This window comes from Penicillium atrosanguineum (genome assembly GCF_028827265.1).
Source record: "Penicillium atrosanguineum strain IBT 20685 chromosome Unknown utg000005l_segment0_segment0, whole genome shotgun sequence".
In the NCBI taxonomy this organism is placed as follows: domain Eukaryota; kingdom Fungi; phylum Ascomycota; class Eurotiomycetes; order Eurotiales; family Aspergillaceae; genus Penicillium; species Penicillium atrosanguineum.
The window spans coordinates 781257-797946 of NW_026623137.1; the positions used below are offsets into that span (position 1 = coordinate 781257).

The following is a 16690-nucleotide window of genomic DNA, read 5'->3' on the forward strand; positions in this document are numbered from 1 at the left end:
TAACAGACCCGTACTCAGATTAGACGGACTGTATAAACCCTGGAGGTCTTATCTTTTACGAAACATATAAAGCCGCACTTGTGGCCATAGGTTAAGTCGTTCGACAACCTTGTGATCCCTTGTTTATCGGCATTGCGCTGCCGAATCAATTCATTTGTTCTTTGAACAACTCTCCGGAGAAATGCCCATTACCAAAGAATGACAGGCTCTGATAGATCAAAAACTCAATGATCGTGCCTCACGGATTTTTCCAGCATGGAGACTTCCCCACGATCTGACCGAACATGTTCGTCCAGACGCTTCTGTTAGTGCCTTTGAGCTGTTGCGGAAAACTACCATTCTTAGTTCGATAGAAATTGAAATCACGGAGACATACAGCGCAGAAAATCTCATAAGAATGCTTGCAACCCGTGAAATCACTTCAATGGAAGTGACTACCGCATTCTGCAAACGCACCGCAATTGCACAGCAGCTGGTCAGCCTTTCTTCCCGATTGAGCAACTACAGACACTAACACCTAGCCTTGCAGACCAACTGCCTGACGGAGATCTTCTTTGAACAGGCACTGCAAAGAGCCAAGGAGCTCGACGAGTACATTGTGAAGAAGGGACGTCCAATGGGTCCGTTCCATGGCCTTCCTATAAGCCTAAAGGTAAATTGCCTCGTCTTTTACTCTGTCTCTGGTACGCAAGGGCCCGCCATTAATCATTTCTCCCCAGGACTCCTTCATGGTTGAAGGCCAAGCAGCCACACTTGGCTTTATTTCTTTCCTGAAGAAGCCAAATGCCACGAAGAACTCTTTCTTGGTTGACATTTTACTCGAGGGAGGCGCAGTATTGTACGCCAAGACAAACGTGCCTCAGACTCTTTTCGTAAGTATTTCTTAGAGTCGCTTAGTCCTTTGTTTCTGGAGCTTATCTGAATTCTGAAATCTTACAGACATGCGAGTCATATAATCGGCTCTTTGGTACCACCATGAATCCACATAACCTGAGCCTGACTGCCGGGGGAAGCAGCTCCGGCGAAGGAGCATTAATAGGTATCAGAGGATCCATCCTAGGTGTCGGTGCTGATATGGGTGGCTCGATACGAGTTCCGTCGCTGTGCAATGGGACCTATGGATTCAAGCCCACCGCGAACCGTGTGCCGTTCGGAGGCCAGCAAGATTTTATTCGAAAAGGATGGCCGGGGGTTCTCCCTGCTGCTGGGCCACTTGCTCATTATGCATCAGATCTAACGTTCTTTGTTCGATCGGTTCTTCTTGCCAAGCCGTGGCTGAAGGATTCGACGGCTTTAGCTGTGCCATGGCGAGAGGTCCCTAAGAAGGCACGGCTCACTATTGGGGTTTTTCTAAACGATCCAATGTTCCCGGTATTCCCACCAATCTCCCGTGCATTGCAATCTGCGGCAGATAAGCTGAAGAAAGCCGGGCATGAAGTTATACCTGTGAACGCTCCACCGATACTCACAGGAGTAACCGGAGCCGTACGGTCGTTTATATTGGATACCGAGGACACAGTCTCAAAATATCTGGCAGAGGCAGGAGAGGAGCCGGTCGAATGTGTCCGCCAAATGAATCTAGCAGCCTTGCTTGGGCAAAGTGGAGTCTCGCTGGACGATATGTGGCGATTCGTTGCTGAGAGGGAAGACTACAGGGAAGACTGGGGCAAGATTTGGCGAGAAAATCAAATTGACGTCCTCCTTTGCCCAGGTTCGCGGGGAACAGCCGTCCCTCATGACAAATATGGGATTCCTGTATACACATTGCTGTGGAATTTTCTCGATGTTAGTTCGCCTGCTTTACTCCCAGGACCCGAGGTCAACTATCATGCATCCCTACTGACTATGGCCCTCAGTTTCCTGCGAGCGTTATTCCTTACGAACGCGCCAACAAAGCCCTGGATACAGAGGTGATTGATGGATGTAAGTTACCATACTATGATCCCACCCTGACCCTGACTGATTGCATTCTAGTCAACATTGACGAGGTGGACGGGGCACCTTGCCATGTACAAATTGTTGGCTGGCAATTCCAGGACGAGGAAGTTCTTTCTGCCACCGAAACTATTGCTGATGTTCTCAACTGATGAGGAACTTGGACTTTGCTATCCATTCGAAAATAAAAGATTTCCTTGTGCCTAGGCCCCGTCCAATCCTCATCCGCGAATTGAATACTTGATTCTTCCAAGATACACCCGTTTCAATCAACTAATGCTATGCTTGTTTGAGGTGACTGAGATAGGTCAAACGAACAAGCGGGCACATCGGGACTCGCATTACTGCTCTTTGTATAGGAGGATGAGTGGTTATATTAATAAAGCTAAGGTGGGTTTGGTAGGATAATAGTAGCATTTTGAACAGAGGCCAGAACAGCTGGACCCGAGAGATAATCAAAATAATCCAAAATAAGCGGCTAGACCAGTTCTTTGGGTTGTATTTGGAATGGAGCAAAAATTCTAGGAAGGGGTTGAGAAAGACTAGGGGAACAGAGATTTTAGGTCCCTCTAGATTATCTCCTTGGTCGGGCAATACGTGCACGGGGTTAGCGTATTGCAATTTAACGAGGTCGCATCTTCGAGCATGAATCTAAAAAGTCATCACCAAAGACAAGCAATGCACCAATACCATGCCAAATTAGAAAAAAAAAAAATTCGAATCAAAATCACCCCTTGGAATACTTCCACCCCTTCTTCTTCTCCGCCCGAAAAGCAGGCAAAGTTCCATCCCTCCCCTGCTTCCGCGCAATCTCCACAACAAAAAAGCGCACGAAATCTGACAACGTCCAGTAACTACTATGCGCACTCAGCATATTCAAATACTGGATATTCAACGGACCTCCACCACCAGAGAGATAGTAATCAATCTGGCCATTATCGTTTAGCAGGAGCATGCGCTTCTCGGCAATGTCTTCGCGCGAGAAGTCGTGCGTTTCCATTTCGACGGTTGACGGGAGTTTGTTCATTGCTGCGGGACGGGTTGGGGCTGTCGTCGGGATGAAGGAAGATGTGGAGTTCCAGCGGAAGACGTAGCCGAAGGAGGACCAGAAGGTTGAGGTTGAGCTGGGGATTGAGGCTGTTTTGAGGCTGTTGGAGAGGTCGTTGTCGACTGTTGCGTTGATGCGGTAAGCGATTGCTTGGGAGAGTTAGTATGAGTGTTTCAAAGGGTGGATCTTAAACCGGGTACGCACGGTCCGTAGTGTGTATGATGTTGTAGATATTGTCTACCGCGAGACAGCCGTAGTTGCCTGCATCACCGGCAACACCGCGGAGTTGATCATCGCCTTCACTTCCCGGCTTGTCTCTGCCTTTGCGAGGGAGGAGGCTCGCTAAAGGAAAGCGTTAGTGCTGAGAGCCAAGATGAATAAGCATTTGACATACCTTTATTGAGTAGCAAAAAGAAACCAACTGGACTGCCACAGAGGAACAAATGCCGAGTATCAAATTCTAAAATATCATGGTGCAAAGGCGTCTCCGAAAAGTTGAAGCGAGGAACATGGGTAGGCTGATGACTCAAGATATCGAGAGCCATCACACTACCCAAGGAATGAGCAAGGAGGTGCACACGGCCATTGTCTTGGAAGCCGGGATTATTCTTACACCAGAGTCGGAAAATGCGATTAGCCTCTCTCACAACCGCCCTGATCATTTTCGGCTTATGGTGCGAAAGATAATAGGGAATATCGAGCATAACATCACTGATCAAAGATCGCACAGCGGGAAGCGTCTGGGGCGTGATGTCGTCGAGAGAGAAGTTATTGGCTGTAGGATCCTCTTCATCCAGCGATTCAAGGGTCGCATCTTCCAAGGATAGTGTTGTCCGCCAGTTCACGGGTAGGACCATGATTCCACCATGATCTGGGTCTACATGGGGCCAAACGGGTTCATTGTTTAGCTCCATGTTGACTTGGCGACGAAAAGCGTTGATGGCGTGCGTGAAGTGGAAGCTTTCCATTCTTTCCGACAGCTTTTGTCCAATGCCGTGAATGACGAAAACGAGGTCTGTGGGGCTTGAGCGCGATTCTTCCATTTTACATGCGTAGCATATTTGTTCACCAGGAGCGGGGGTGGTCTGCTGTGTCTTCCGGATGTATTGTCGTACATCGACAGGATTGGGTTTCGAAGGGTGCACCTTGTCCCAGAGCTTTCGGCTAAACCCACGAACGACAGGAATGCCGATTTGTTGATCTTTGCGAATGGCACGGAGAGGTTTTCTTCCTCTGGCGGCTGATGGAAGCAAGCTGGGTCGCAAGATCTGAGCATTCCTCGCATCGACGTAGATGACACTAGATGTGAGGTGAGACTTGATAGCCTCCGAACGAGCCGCTGTTCCACCAGCAGCCTTATTCACATCGAATTCATTGGGGATATCATCGGCTCTCCCGGTTGTAAAGTCATTGCCCTTTGGGTCCTGTGCTGTTCCCGGTGGTCTGGCGGACCCCGGCTCTTCCACCGGCCATAATTGATGAGCCACCTTGATCTCTGCATCGGCACCATTCTCCACGCAGCTGTTCAGCTCATCTTGCCAGGTATCGGTCCATGGCTTCAAAGAGGCATATCCTTCTTCGAGCTTGTTTGCGAGCTCTGTTTCCACGGGCAACATGGAGTTTTTGTAGAACCAGGTGGCACGAACCACGCCTGAAATGTCATGCAGAGGATTCCAGTAGATGGGTTTCATCTAAGCAGCGGTTAGCCTTGCAATTATTAGAACAGAAGGATAAGCATACCTTCAGGTTTGGTAATTCGACCAAATGAAGACGCGAAGCACCAACTGGGATCTTGACCTGTGAGTCCTCGGGGTTAGTCTCTTCCCGCGAGCTATCCTGAGTCAACTCATCCAAGCTGACAGTCGCTCGCAGGTTTGAAGGCTTCGGTGCAATCCGGCTAGGCGGTCGGCTCCGCGGCTCCGCCTGCCCTTCCTGTGGCACATCATTTGATGACATGGGCTCCATTGAGCGACCGAGTGGGCTGTGTGACTGCGAGATCGGCGCCCTTATGAAAGGAGAGCCACTGATACTAGCATCTCTAGATGGATACGCACGCAAGCTGCCACTCCCATCGTGGCCTTCCAGGGTATCATCTTCTTCGACCGAATTCCTTCTCTTAGCCGAAGGTGATTCATTTAGAGAAGAAGAGCGCTCTCTCTTCCGAAATGCAAGACTGCTTCTGAAGTGTCCATCGTTGAAGCTATCATCCAGAGACGATGTTGGTTGATGCCGATCTGTGTAGTTCTCCGCTCGGGCATCGGAGCTACTAGCCAAGTAGCCCGAGCGGCTCTTGAGATTCGGCGGCTGATCATCTGGAAACGAGGTGGAGGTGCCCCTGATACTATCAAAGCTCGTAGGGTCTTGATTTGTGGCCTTCCGACGTCTTTGCACCTCAAGACTCGGCCCTGGCCCCGGCACAGCTATTCCGACGCGCCCTTGTGACGTCTCTGGCCGGGAGGGGCTGCTGGTAACACCTTTGACCTGCGAGGTTTTCCCAAGATCACGCCAAGCTGTCTCCAGAGCAAGATTATCTCTAGCAGAGAATGGTTTCGGCGGAGCCTTTTCGTTTCCAGTAGATTGCCCAGTTGAGGGGGGCAAAGGGGCCAACGGATCGTCAATTGGCAGGGATGAAATGTAGAAGAACTGTGAGCGGGCATCTGGCCGTGTAGGTCGCGAGTACAAGCTCGACAGATCTAACTCTTCGTCGGCCAAAAGGCACGAAGGGCCATAAGTATGAAAAGGGCCCGTCATGGCGAACACCTTGGTCCCACTTTTTCCAGGGCCCAAATCTCGTTGAGATCGAGACACTGAACACTAGACGGCGACGGTCATGGCCCGAAATCTGTGACAGATCGCCCTTGGCCGGGCGGGAACATCCGGACAGAGACTGAGAGTTGCATGAACAGGGGGAAGAGGGGGAAGGCAGCAAAATACAAAGGCAGGCTATCTCATATCTCACAAGCTGTGAAGCTTCCCCAAATGAGCCGATGACGTCGTTGCACGTGCCTTTTTGTTTTGCCGCGTCGTCCATCGCTTTATTTTTGCCTACAGAAAGAACTTCGAATTAACATTTATTTATCTTCTTTATTGACTACCTGAGTAGCTAAGTTGCATAGTTCTTTTCAGTTCCTCGGTAGCCTTTTGGTCGGAGTGTCCAACACCTTTTCGGGCACTGGCACCAGTCTTTGCCTATCGGCGAAGCGGTTCTTTCACAGCCGGTGTGGAAAGTGGCCATGTCTCAAAATCGAGAAAAAAAAATGAAAGGGGTATCAGTGGAGAAAGGAGACTCAAAATTCTGTAATGAAAGTGGAGGTTATAGGCAAATGACCAGAGCTTAAATGATGAGAGGAGAGGCCGGAGAACCCGGGGGAGTGAACATATACCGATGAACGCTGGTACGAATCTTGTCGAAAGCCTGCAGAGTCTTGACGGAAGCATTCAGCATCTCGAGGACCTCTCCGATCTCATACATCATTTTGCGAATGGCGCTGTCGCGAATACTAAAGGTTCGGTGGTCCATGTCTTGGATAACAGATTTCCAAGCTCGAAGGTTGGCTACCAGCTGAACGGGGTTGGCAGAGCATTTGCCGGTGAATTCCATGGTGCGACGGTTTGCATTGATGAGATCACGCTGGGTGGCCTGGTTAAATCGGAACTCGGGGACCTGAGGCAGGTTCTTGGAAGCCCAGCTATTGACAACTCGGTTGATGGTGTGCTGGTCGATGTGGCCCTGCAAATACTGTTCTACCAGGAAGCTATTGGCAGTCTCACAGACCATGTACTCCAGTCTAGAGTAGAGCAGTGACTGTTCACCAGGCCCCAGCGAGATTGGGGAAACTGAAACGAAGGTGGGCTTAGGAGGTGTGACGGGGCCGTCCTTGGGTGGTAGAGGGGGCGGATTTCCATTGTTCTCTACAGAACTGTTGCTTTTCACGGTCCCCTCGACCTGGATGTTTTTCGTGACCTTCTCTATCTGTAACGAGGTGTCAGCAACTGAATTTCGGGATCAAGGGTCATGCACCTACCGCCACAATAAGCTGTTGCTCATGGAGGTCTGGCTTGAGAAGTTTTCTTCCCAGCTCCTTAAGACGGATGGTGGATCGTCGCCATGCTGCTACAGGGCCCATGGGAACACTCTTGTCAACGTTTAGCGCTAGCTTGTCGTTAATACTGGGAGCCGAGTTATCAATAATGGGAGCCTGCTCTTCGACGATGGAAGCATGTTCTTCAATGATCAATTCGTCGACACCCTTACTCTTCTGGGGTCGCGGGGAGTCGTCCTGTGGGAAGATAACAGCGGCGCTGACCTTTGAAGCATCAACAATGGCCGCGTCGATCATGAGGTTGTCGATTTTTGACATGTTGGCGTTTTCATAAAAGACCATGTCGACATCCTGGTCGGCGGCCATACTGTCGGGCTTGTCGTTGGTCCAGCTGACAAGCCCATCGGCAACCAGGTCAATGCTCTCATATCTGTCCAAAACCATAGCCCCATCGCAGTGATCGACAGCAAAGGGAAAGATGTGCGTATTAGAAGATTGAGGCGAACTAACATAGACTGCGGAGCTCAGAGTCTCGAAATTGGTCAAGCTAGAATCCGAACAGAGATCGGCGGGGCGACTGGCAGCGGAAGCAAACAACTTGAATTCAGAATCAATGATGGACATAAGGCGGAGAGGTATGTCACTGCTGGTGCTCGTAGGAGAACCGGGAGCATTAAGATCCTTCAGCACATTGAGTCTGTCGATGAGAGTGAGGCCGCAATTACCCTCATCCTTGGGAGCGAAGTTAGATAAAGGAGTTCTGGGCTCTTTTAACTTCTCGAGAGTGGTGATATGCGTGGGCGTAGATTCATCCGGGACAGTGTGGGATGGAATTGGAGTGGCGGACCAGATGGGATTGAAGGGCTCGGTAACGGCGATCGGGCTGAATGTCACGGACATGGGATTCATGGGCCTAGGAGGCGTCGTGGGAGATGTAAACGTGAAATGAGGCGAGATAGCAGTGCAAACTGAAACATCGAGAGAAGCATCGAGGGGAGGGATGGTAATGACAAATGGGTTGGTATTCTTGGAGACCTCCATGGGTGCCTCGGCGTCATTTTCGGAGTACTCGCTTTCGGAATCAGGGTCCAGGAGCTCAATAGAAGACCGGTTACTCACGTTGAGCTGACCTGGGACCAAGTCCAGGAACTCCGCCTGCATAGGGGACAGACCTTGGTACGCACTAACCATAGGGAAGTGCTCATGGTGGAATTCTTTGATGGTTATAGCAGAGATAACATGATTGACGATCGGGCCCGGTTCCTCGCCCATTGCTCTCAGCCATTCCCGGTGACGGCGGTGTTCAGCAACATTCGGGTTATCATGGCTGTGCAATTGGGGTTAGTACGAGCTCTGTATGTTCAGGGACAGGAATGCATACCCTCCCACGACACGAACGATACCATCATTGTCAGCGGGCCAGACATAGGCTGGCTTCCACACGCGAGGGATCTTGTTGAGTTCAAGGATCTCCTTTGGGGTTCGAGTGTGGAGGTTATTCATTTTCAGTATGGCTGTTGGTGAGTTTGGTGTGCTTTGAGCCTGGAAATGAACGAGACCCTTAACACGCAGTAATATCAAATACCCATTGGAAGTTGACTGGTGAAGTACAAATACTGGTTGAGGAGAGGGGATAGGAAGAGGAGGGAGAGTCAGACGAGTAATACGAGAAGGTGTGGAAAGATTCGTATGTGAAGGCTTTGGGCAATAAGGGGATAAGGGCCATTGATGCCATATTGGCTATTGTGTCCAAGTCTCAATCAACCATAGGGCTGAGAAGGTACAATACATTTGCCTGTTCGAGCCTGAAGAGAGGTGCACTCAGATCAATTGAGGAAAACTTCAACATCAATTGACATGTGAGCCATGGAAGTTTCCGCAGTTGCTAGGCTAAATCCAACCCCTTCAATAGAACAATCGAAAATGACACCCCCAAAGGGATTAGGAGAATCGCATTGTTGAATCGATCCACATTGATCGTTGGGCGCGATCCCATGCTCCACGTCAGGCCCGAGGCGGGTTGTGGTCTAATGGGGATATTGAAGCTACAGTGGATACCCTTTTTCGTAGTTTGAAGAATCTCTAGGCGTTTAACCGCCGAGCCGAATATTTTGCCGGGCCTGCCGCTTAGTCGCTCGGCTTCCCCAGCTTCCGTGGGATCGGCCTCGCAGTTTTGCCACTCTCAGTCCCGAGTGGGCTGTAGATGGTAATATGCTACGCCCGAGGCTACTTTGGGCGTAGACGATCAGGAACGGGTACGTCCCCGGCATCAGAATAACCCTGGCTGTGGAGATAGCGTTAATGTCCAGGTGGCGGGGTATGAACCTGCTCGATATTATCAAGATAGCACAGACATCGTTGCTGTACATACACCTGCATGTGGCTATCTTGGCTATCTAAGAGGGTACTTTGTGCTACCTTGCAGCCGTACTAGCTATTGAAAATGATGTGCCATAGGCCATGTAGACAAAATAAACCGAACAGGGTAAGGACGAAAAGAATCCAATACCTAGTCGAGCCCATTTGCCATCGCTTGGTCCTGGCAGGTACACCGGTATCCCAACGAGCAACTGCCAGGCCAAACTACCAGCCTGGGTGGAGCTTGGTGGATCAATCGGCTCTCGCAAATATCGGCGGTTCGGAAATAACGCTATCGCAGGGACCAATAACTTGTGCGGAAGACCGTGGACGTGAAGCTAGGATGGACATCCCGGACGAAGTTGCCGGGGAGGGGTCACGTGCCCCTCCACTCCACTTGCCGATTCAGCTCCCGAGTGAAGTCAGATTGTGGAGGCCTTGCGGTTCGGTTTGAAGAACGGCAGTCCATGACTTGTCCGCTGCCCACCCTGCGACCCCACACTGACTGCAGCACCTGTGGCTCGTCCCAAATGCTGAGTCCCTGCTTTCTACGCCCTCTCATTGGTGGCCGTTTTCTTTAGGCCTGCTGCTCCCCACGATTCAGCCGATCCTCAATGCCGTGGATGCTCCCCGTCATCATCAGAACCACCTATCGGACCGTTTACCCCGGGCTTGCTCAGATTATTTATTAAGCCATGGCCCTCCACCTCTCTGTCCGTCAGAGTGTTTTATTTCTTTTCTCCTAAGCTGACGGCGTTGATCTTGATCCCTCACTCCATTTTACGTACTATATTGCATCACCATCACCATGGTTCAAGAGACGTATGACATTGTCATCGTCGGCGCAGGCCCCGTCGGCCTGCTGCTGTCCCTGTGCATGTCGCGCTGGGGTTACAAGGTCAAGCACATCGACAACCGCCCTGTGCCGACTGCCACCGGCCGCGCTGATGGCATCCAGCCGCGCTCCACCGAGATCCTACGCAACTTGGGTCTAAAGCGCTCAATTATGGCCTACGAGCCTGCCAAGGTCTACGACGTTGCCTTCTGGGACCCCAACGGTGACGGCACTGGTATTCACCGCACCGGTAGCTGGCCCAGCTGCCCCCGCTTCATTGACACCCGCTATCCCTTCACCACTCTGGTCCACCAGGGCAAGATCGAGCGCGTCTTTATTGACGAGATCGAGAAGGCCGGAACCCGGGTTGAGCGCCCGTGGACCATCCACGGCTTCAAGAATGACGGTGCCAATGCCGACTACCCCGTCGAGGTCCAGTTGAAGTGCCTCGACACCAATGTCATCGAGACCGTCCGCTCCAAGTACCTCTTCAGTGGTGAGGGTGCCCGCAGCTTTGTCCGTGAACAGCTCGGTATCAAGATCCAGCACAAGGACCCCATTGCCTACGTCTGGGGTGTTATGGACGGTGTCGTCCGCACTAACTTCCCCGATATCGAAGTAAGCAAAACATACCTGCATATAACCGAAGTATCCCTTTAACACATTCTCAGACAAAATGTACTATCCACTCCGATGCCGGTTCGATCATGGTCATTCCCCGCGAGGACAACATGGTCCGCCTTTACGTTCAGATCGCCTCGTCTACTGACGCTGACTGGAACCCCCGCAAGACCGCCACCGCGGAGGAGGTCCAACAAACCGCAAAGAACATCCTGAAGCCCTACTGGGTTGAGTGGGATCGGGTTGAATGGTACTCCGTGTACCCCATTGGACAGGGTATCGCTGAGAAGTACACCCTGGACGAGCGCGTCTTCATGGGCGGCGATGCCTGCCACACTCACAGCCCCAAGGCTGGCCAGGGTATGAACACTGCTTTCCACGACGCCTTGAACATGGCCTGGAAGATCCACGCCGTTGAGACCGGCTTTGCCAACCGCTCCATTCTGAGCACCTACGAGAGTGAGCGCAAGGACATTGCCGAGATGCTGCTCGACTTCGATGCCAAGTATGCTGCTCTCTTCTCCAAGCGCCGTCCCAATGCCGGTGAAGTCAAGGCCAGTAAGGCGGTGCAGTCCGACGATGATGAGGAGGTGGACGAGTTCGTCAAGACCTTCAAGTCCTCTTGCGAGTTCACCAGTGGATACGGAGTTGCCTACAAGCCCAACGTCTTCAACTGGGATGCTAGCCACCCTGCCAAGTCTGATCTCTTCAACATCCCCGGTGTCCGCTTGACCCCTGGCCGTGCCTTTACCCCGACCACCGTCACCCGTCTCGCCGATTCCAACTTTGTTGAGCTGGAACAGGAGGTTCCCACCAACGGATCTTTCCGCATCTTCATCTTCGCGGGTAACCAGAACAAGACCAAGAAGGCCATTGCTGATTTCGCCGCCAACTTGGAGAAGGAGCGCTCGTTCCTCTCTGTCTACCGTCGCGCAGATATCGCCGATGTCTCCTTCTTCGAGCGCCACAACCCCCACTCCAAGCTCTTCACCATCTCCACCATCTACTCTGCTGTCAAGAACGAGATCGACATGGAGGCTGTCCCCCAGGTTCTCCGGGACTACCACCACCACCTCTATGCCGACGACATCCCCGATGTCCGCGTTCCCAACGCCAAGTTCGCCGCCCACGAGAAGCTCGGTCTCGATGCCGAGAAGGGTGGTGTCATTGTCACCCGTCCCGACAGCCACGTTGCCTGCACCGTGCAGCTGGTGGAGGGCAGCGGCACTGTCGATGCCCTGAACGAGTACTTCAACGCCTTCGCGACAAAGTCTCTGGGCCAGGACTCCCAGCAGAGCCGTCTTTAAAGGATTTTTACGCCGTGTATGTTTGAAGATGGAATGTATATAGCTTGTTTGGATCGTTCATCTGGAGCGACTGTTTGAGCATGATTGGCGTTGCGAGTTTTCATTTTGAATACCATTAGAATTCATCATCATTACACAATTCTCAACATTCAATCTCCCAAGTAAAGAGTAAAATCCTCTGGCGTGGAAGTAAACTATTGTCCTGCGTGGTCACATGCCAAGACACTGATCTATCCTCAGTCTCCACCCCGCATCACCAGAAACCTTCACTTTGTTCCCTCGAGCACGCACCTCCCCACAAACCGCGTTTCGATTCCCCAACATGCTTTCACTCATTCTGTCTGCTGAACTGGAGGGGTGAGTACCATCAGACCCGAGGTCCCACCCGGCGACGCCTCGCTCGAAGCTCTCCCCGCACCGCGAAAGAAGATTTGATGCATGGCGTGCGGGCACAGTTATATGCATCTTTGACCTTGAAAAAAACAAATCCCTAACTTCTTTCCGCAGTGTCACGGGCCTCCGGCCTACTGATACCGAGGAGAACCCGTACTTCTACACTTTCCGCGTGAAGTGCACCTCGTGCCATGAGATGCACCCGAACTGGATCAGCTTCAACCGCTTTGTGAGTATCATCCGTTCCACAAATCCGCTAATTGAATCATTTACTGACATGTGTGGAAATAAAGGAGCAGCATGAGATCCCCGGTAGCCGTGGTGAGGCCAATTTTGTCTGGAAGTGCCGTCTCTGCAGCGTAAGTCGTCTTGTCCTCAATTCACGCTGAGCTCATTTCTCCTTCACCTACACACACTTCCCTTTCTTGCTTCCCCTTTCCATATGTCAACCCAGGCGTCTGTTTCAACTTCGAACTAACAATTCCAGAAAACCCACTCCGCTAGCATCACTGCCGGCCCTCACGTCTTCGAAGTCCAGGAGGACCCAAAGAAGAAGAGGAACGGCCAGAAGATCATCGACATGGACTGTCGTGGACTCGAGTTCACCGAGTTCAAGCCCGATGTAAGTACTACCTACCCTTGACGAGTCTTGGGCACGTTTCTCACGCTTTACAGGGTGAATGGGAAGTCAAGGGTACTGAGTCGAACACCCCCTTTCTCGGGTATTGACCTCTCCGATGGTGAGTGGTATGACTATGATGAGAAGTCGAGTGAGGAGGTTAGCATTAAGGAGATTACTTGGACCGTTGGTCGGTAAGAGAGTTTCGTTTGAGAAGGTTGCTGTGAGGCGTTGGCAATGAGGCATGAGGCATGAGGCATGAGGCATGATGTGTTGCTGGAAAGGGTGTTCTGGCGATGAGGACCAAAGTCCAAGACTGAGATGAATTTTACTTATTTTCTAAAATTTCCCAAGATATCACAAAGGTTCATGGTATTGATGCTACGCCAACGCCAGAGGCGAAGTGGGTGTGGAGACTGGTAGACTGAGCAACATGACAACTGGGCCCAAACAAGCATCAATCTGAGATCCTCAAGATCAGGAACCTCAACTTCAAGAAAAGCAGACCGCAAAGGAAAATAAAGCGTCAAAGCCGCCAAACTGCAACACATCTTCAAAGCGACACCCAAGGCGGTGAACAATCCCTCCCGCTAATTGGCCCACACCGTATCCCGACCAGCTCACATTTTCGTGACGCTCAACCAACCCCAAGATCTCCAAGCACGCGCATCCATCACAATCAGCCCTGAAGAAGCTCCACCGCCCGGCTCTTCGCAAAACTCTCCCTCTCATCCCCTCGGCCTTCGGAAGCAAACCCGGCACCATCCCACCGCCCCATCCACCACAATGAGCGTACGTCTCCCCAATCAAGCTCAAGCTGGCACGAGACCAAGTCCAACCCACCAGGCTCTCCATCCTCATCGCAGAACAAGTACTAAAATACTATTCAACAGTTCCAACCTCTTAACCCCCGTCCGTTCCTGCAGGCTAGGTACGCGACCCCCGGCCCCCCTCCCATCCCCATTTGAGCCACCAGCGCATATCCGACTCCCTCGAGTCGTTACAATTGAGGTAGATTTTTACTAACAGGGCTACAGAGTCGGCACCGAGCTCGTCATTCGCCTGAAGTGGGGTCAGACTGAGTACAAGGGTACCCTGGAGAGCATCGACTCGTACATGAACGTCCTGCTGCGTGATACCGAGGAGTATCTCGATGGAAAGCACACTGGATCTCTGGGTCTTGTGTTGATCCGGTACGTCGAAGCACTCAAACCTACGGCAGTTGAGGTGGGGATAGGGAGTGGAATTGAAAGCTAACGTGAAACAGGTGTAACAACATCCTCTGGATGGGCGATGCCAGCACCGTTGAAATGAAAGACGTTGGGTTACAATAAGGTATTGAGAGGTGCATTGCCTGCCAGGCATGGGCACGGGCACGTTCCTGTGGCTGACGCAGAGCTGGGAGTCAGTCCCATGGTCGGTTGATACTGATACTGGGTAGTTTGATATCCGGTGATGCACATAGAGTGTGGGTTGAAGGGATCTATCAAAATATCGGATGGGATCTTATTATTTGTCGATGGTTGCTATTTCTTCAGGCGTTTTTGATGGTTCGAGTGCGATATTCTTGCATGGCTACTGGCCAAATTCAATCGATTGAGGTACCTACTTACATCATTGCATGGGCTTTGTAGACGGGGACGTAGATGGCTTGGTGGGGCATCAGATGAATAGTATATATCTGACTGCGTCAGCGGCACTATCATGAGTGACGTGGTTTAATTTAGTTATTAGCTCGCTAGCTCTGGGCTGATCCGGGCAAGTGGCGGATAGATCGCTGTCGCTGATGATGTACCTCAGTTGTGGCGCGTGCTGATCGGGAACTCGGCTGATAGCAGGGCTCGATATCCAGTACCTACGTAAGGACATCGTGATATGCCGAGTGGTGAGGGGGGTGTATCCACCTATTGACCGGCATGCCATTCCTTCAATTGCGCAGAGCCGGTAAAGCCGGGGCCGGTGTTCGCTTGACATCAGTGGTGGCCGAAAGTCGAGGGGCAAATCTGACTACGTAGCCACCTGGGGCAGGAATTGCGGTTTGCCGAATGAGGGAACCGGAGATTATCACAGCGACAGTTGATCAAATGGTAACTGTGGTGGAATGGGAGGTTCCCCTCACCTGGATATGCAGGGAGGGTTCTTTTTATAGAATCCCATTGCTCCAATGTTGATCACCCGAAGAGAACAGTTTAGGCGTCCACGGGTACCTTGACGTACCGTCCCTAGGTTCTCTAGGTACCCTAGCCACCCTAGCCACACCTGTAACCTACAGTAGTTTAGGCGTTAGCACACGATCTAGTAGCCCCCGACGTCATCCGGAGCCCGATCCTTCGCAGGCTGCAGAGGCCTTAGGGCTAGTGTGTCTTCACGAAACTAAGGGTGTGGGCTCGGGGCACAATCGACCCTCACGAGGGCCGCGCAAGTGCCCCTCCCCACCGAGATCTCACGAACCATTTGACCGTGGGTTTTGCATCCACAACGGTCAGTGGCCAGACGACAGACGCCACCACACCGTTCGAGTGGCACGCTGCCGCCGATCGTGTCCTATTTTACGTGAGCCACCCTTCAGTCACTTTGAAGGGATTTGCTTTTTTCTATGGGGAAAAGAGAGAACAGGCCCTCCCGTCTGCATTCTGCTCTGCATATATCACACTGAGCTATAGACTGTGGGGGAGAATACAGCACCAGTTGACACAGTTGACCCTGGTCACCCAATTTACCCTGTTGCGTGAGACCCCTGCCCAGACCACAATTTCTCCGTGGATTCTTAGTGGCTTCTCGAGTCCCCTGATCTTCATCGGCCGGTTCCACTCCTGCTCGCATCTCTTCTCCATTTCTCAGTGGATTCCAGTCGCACGGTGGTTCCTTCTATGGTTAATAAAAAGACCCCATCTGCCCGCGGCCTTCCTTTTACTTTTCCCCCATACTCTCGCTTTCTGACTCCCCGACGTGAAACGTACCCAGGTGCCGCGCTTACTGCAACATTCTTTGTCTCATCACCTGAGATCTATAAAACAAACCACCTGGGCTCTTCACTTCACTCTCGCTTTGACACTTTCAAAATGCGCGATACTCCCTCCAAGTTCATCGAGATCCTCGATCCCAAGGACATCCCAATGCGCATGTCCGACTCGGACGTCCGCCTCGAGGACGTCCTCGCCGATCACGAGGCAACCATAAGCCGCCCATGCTCCTCGACACAATCCTCCAAAGCCCTCGAAAAACCACACCTGGCGCGGACAAACTCCGCTTCTCCCACGCAGCGCTGGAAGCGCATTAGTAGTATCCTCGTGCAGCCGCGCCGGAACTCCTAGTTTCTACAGGGTTCAAGAGGCTGAAAGGAACATCTCTACTCCTCGCCGAGGCACGAACGACACGATTACGGATATTCACGACGGGAAGATATTTTGTTTACGAGCGGTGTTCGATTCACGTTTCATGCGGTGTATGAAAACCCGATGGTTACGGGCTTCGGAACTAGATGAAAAAAAAAAAAGGGGAGAAATGAGGGCGAAGGGGGATATGTACTTG

General features: G+C 51.7%; 7 protein-coding genes across 7 annotated transcripts; 5 read left to right on the forward strand and 2 right to left on the reverse strand.

Annotated features, from left to right (window-relative positions):
• Window positions 1–205: 205 nt before the first annotated feature.
• Window positions 206–2087, forward strand: N7443_006537 (uncharacterized protein; the record flags this gene model as incomplete). The annotated part of the gene is made up of 5 exons (XM_056886593.1): window positions 206–475; window positions 530–652; window positions 720–872; window positions 940–1785; window positions 1857–2087. Coding segments are annotated over 5 exons (1623 nt in total), but the record flags the coding sequence as incomplete, so codon positions are not given.
• A 575-nt stretch (window positions 2088–2662) lies between these two features.
• On the reverse strand, window positions 2663–5734 carry N7443_006538 (DDHD family phospholipase; the record flags this gene model as incomplete). The annotated part of the gene is made up of 4 exons (XM_056886594.1): window positions 2663–3132; window positions 3188–3325; window positions 3378–4674; window positions 4724–5734. The coding sequence occupies 4 exons, from the start codon at window positions 5732–5734 to the stop codon at window positions 2663–2665; spliced, it is 2916 nt and encodes a 971-aa protein (XP_056740243.1).
• A 583-nt stretch (window positions 5735–6317) lies between these two features.
• Window positions 6318–8529, reverse strand: N7443_006539 (uncharacterized protein; the record flags this gene model as incomplete). The annotated part of the gene is made up of 3 exons (XM_056886595.1): window positions 6318–6956; window positions 7009–8353; window positions 8408–8529. 3 exons carry the CDS (start codon window positions 8527–8529, stop codon window positions 6318–6320), a joined length of 2106 nt encoding a protein of 701 aa, XP_056740244.1.
• Window positions 8530–10192: 1663 nt separating this feature from the next.
• Window positions 10193–12147, forward strand: N7443_006540 (putative FAD monooxygenase; the record flags this gene model as incomplete). The annotated part of the gene is made up of 2 exons (XM_056886596.1): window positions 10193–10837; window positions 10891–12147. The coding sequence occupies 2 exons, from the start codon at window positions 10193–10195 to the stop codon at window positions 12145–12147; spliced, it is 1902 nt and encodes a 633-aa protein (XP_056740245.1).
• Window positions 12148–12469: 322 nt separating this feature from the next.
• On the forward strand, window positions 12470–13357 carry N7443_006541 (CXXC motif containing zinc binding protein; the record flags this gene model as incomplete). Its single annotated transcript, XM_056886597.1, has 5 exons — window positions 12470–12504; window positions 12655–12769; window positions 12834–12899; window positions 13028–13162; window positions 13229–13357. The coding sequence occupies 5 exons, from the start codon at window positions 12470–12472 to the stop codon at window positions 13355–13357; spliced, it is 480 nt and encodes a 159-aa protein (XP_056740246.1).
• Window positions 13358–13945: 588 nt separating this feature from the next.
• On the forward strand, window positions 13946–14493 carry N7443_006542 (small nuclear ribonucleoprotein F; the record flags this gene model as incomplete). Its single annotated transcript, XM_056886598.1, has 4 exons — window positions 13946–13951; window positions 14053–14090; window positions 14197–14352; window positions 14427–14493. The coding sequence occupies 4 exons, from the start codon at window positions 13946–13948 to the stop codon at window positions 14491–14493; spliced, it is 267 nt and encodes an 88-aa protein (XP_056740247.1).
• A 1728-nt stretch (window positions 14494–16221) lies between these two features.
• On the forward strand, window positions 16222–16473 carry N7443_006543 (uncharacterized protein; the record flags this gene model as incomplete). The annotated part of the gene is made up of 1 exon (XM_056886599.1): window positions 16222–16473. The coding sequence occupies one exon, from the start codon at window positions 16222–16224 to the stop codon at window positions 16471–16473; it is 252 nt and encodes an 83-aa protein (XP_056740248.1).
• Between the last annotated feature and the right edge of the window lie 217 nt (window positions 16474–16690).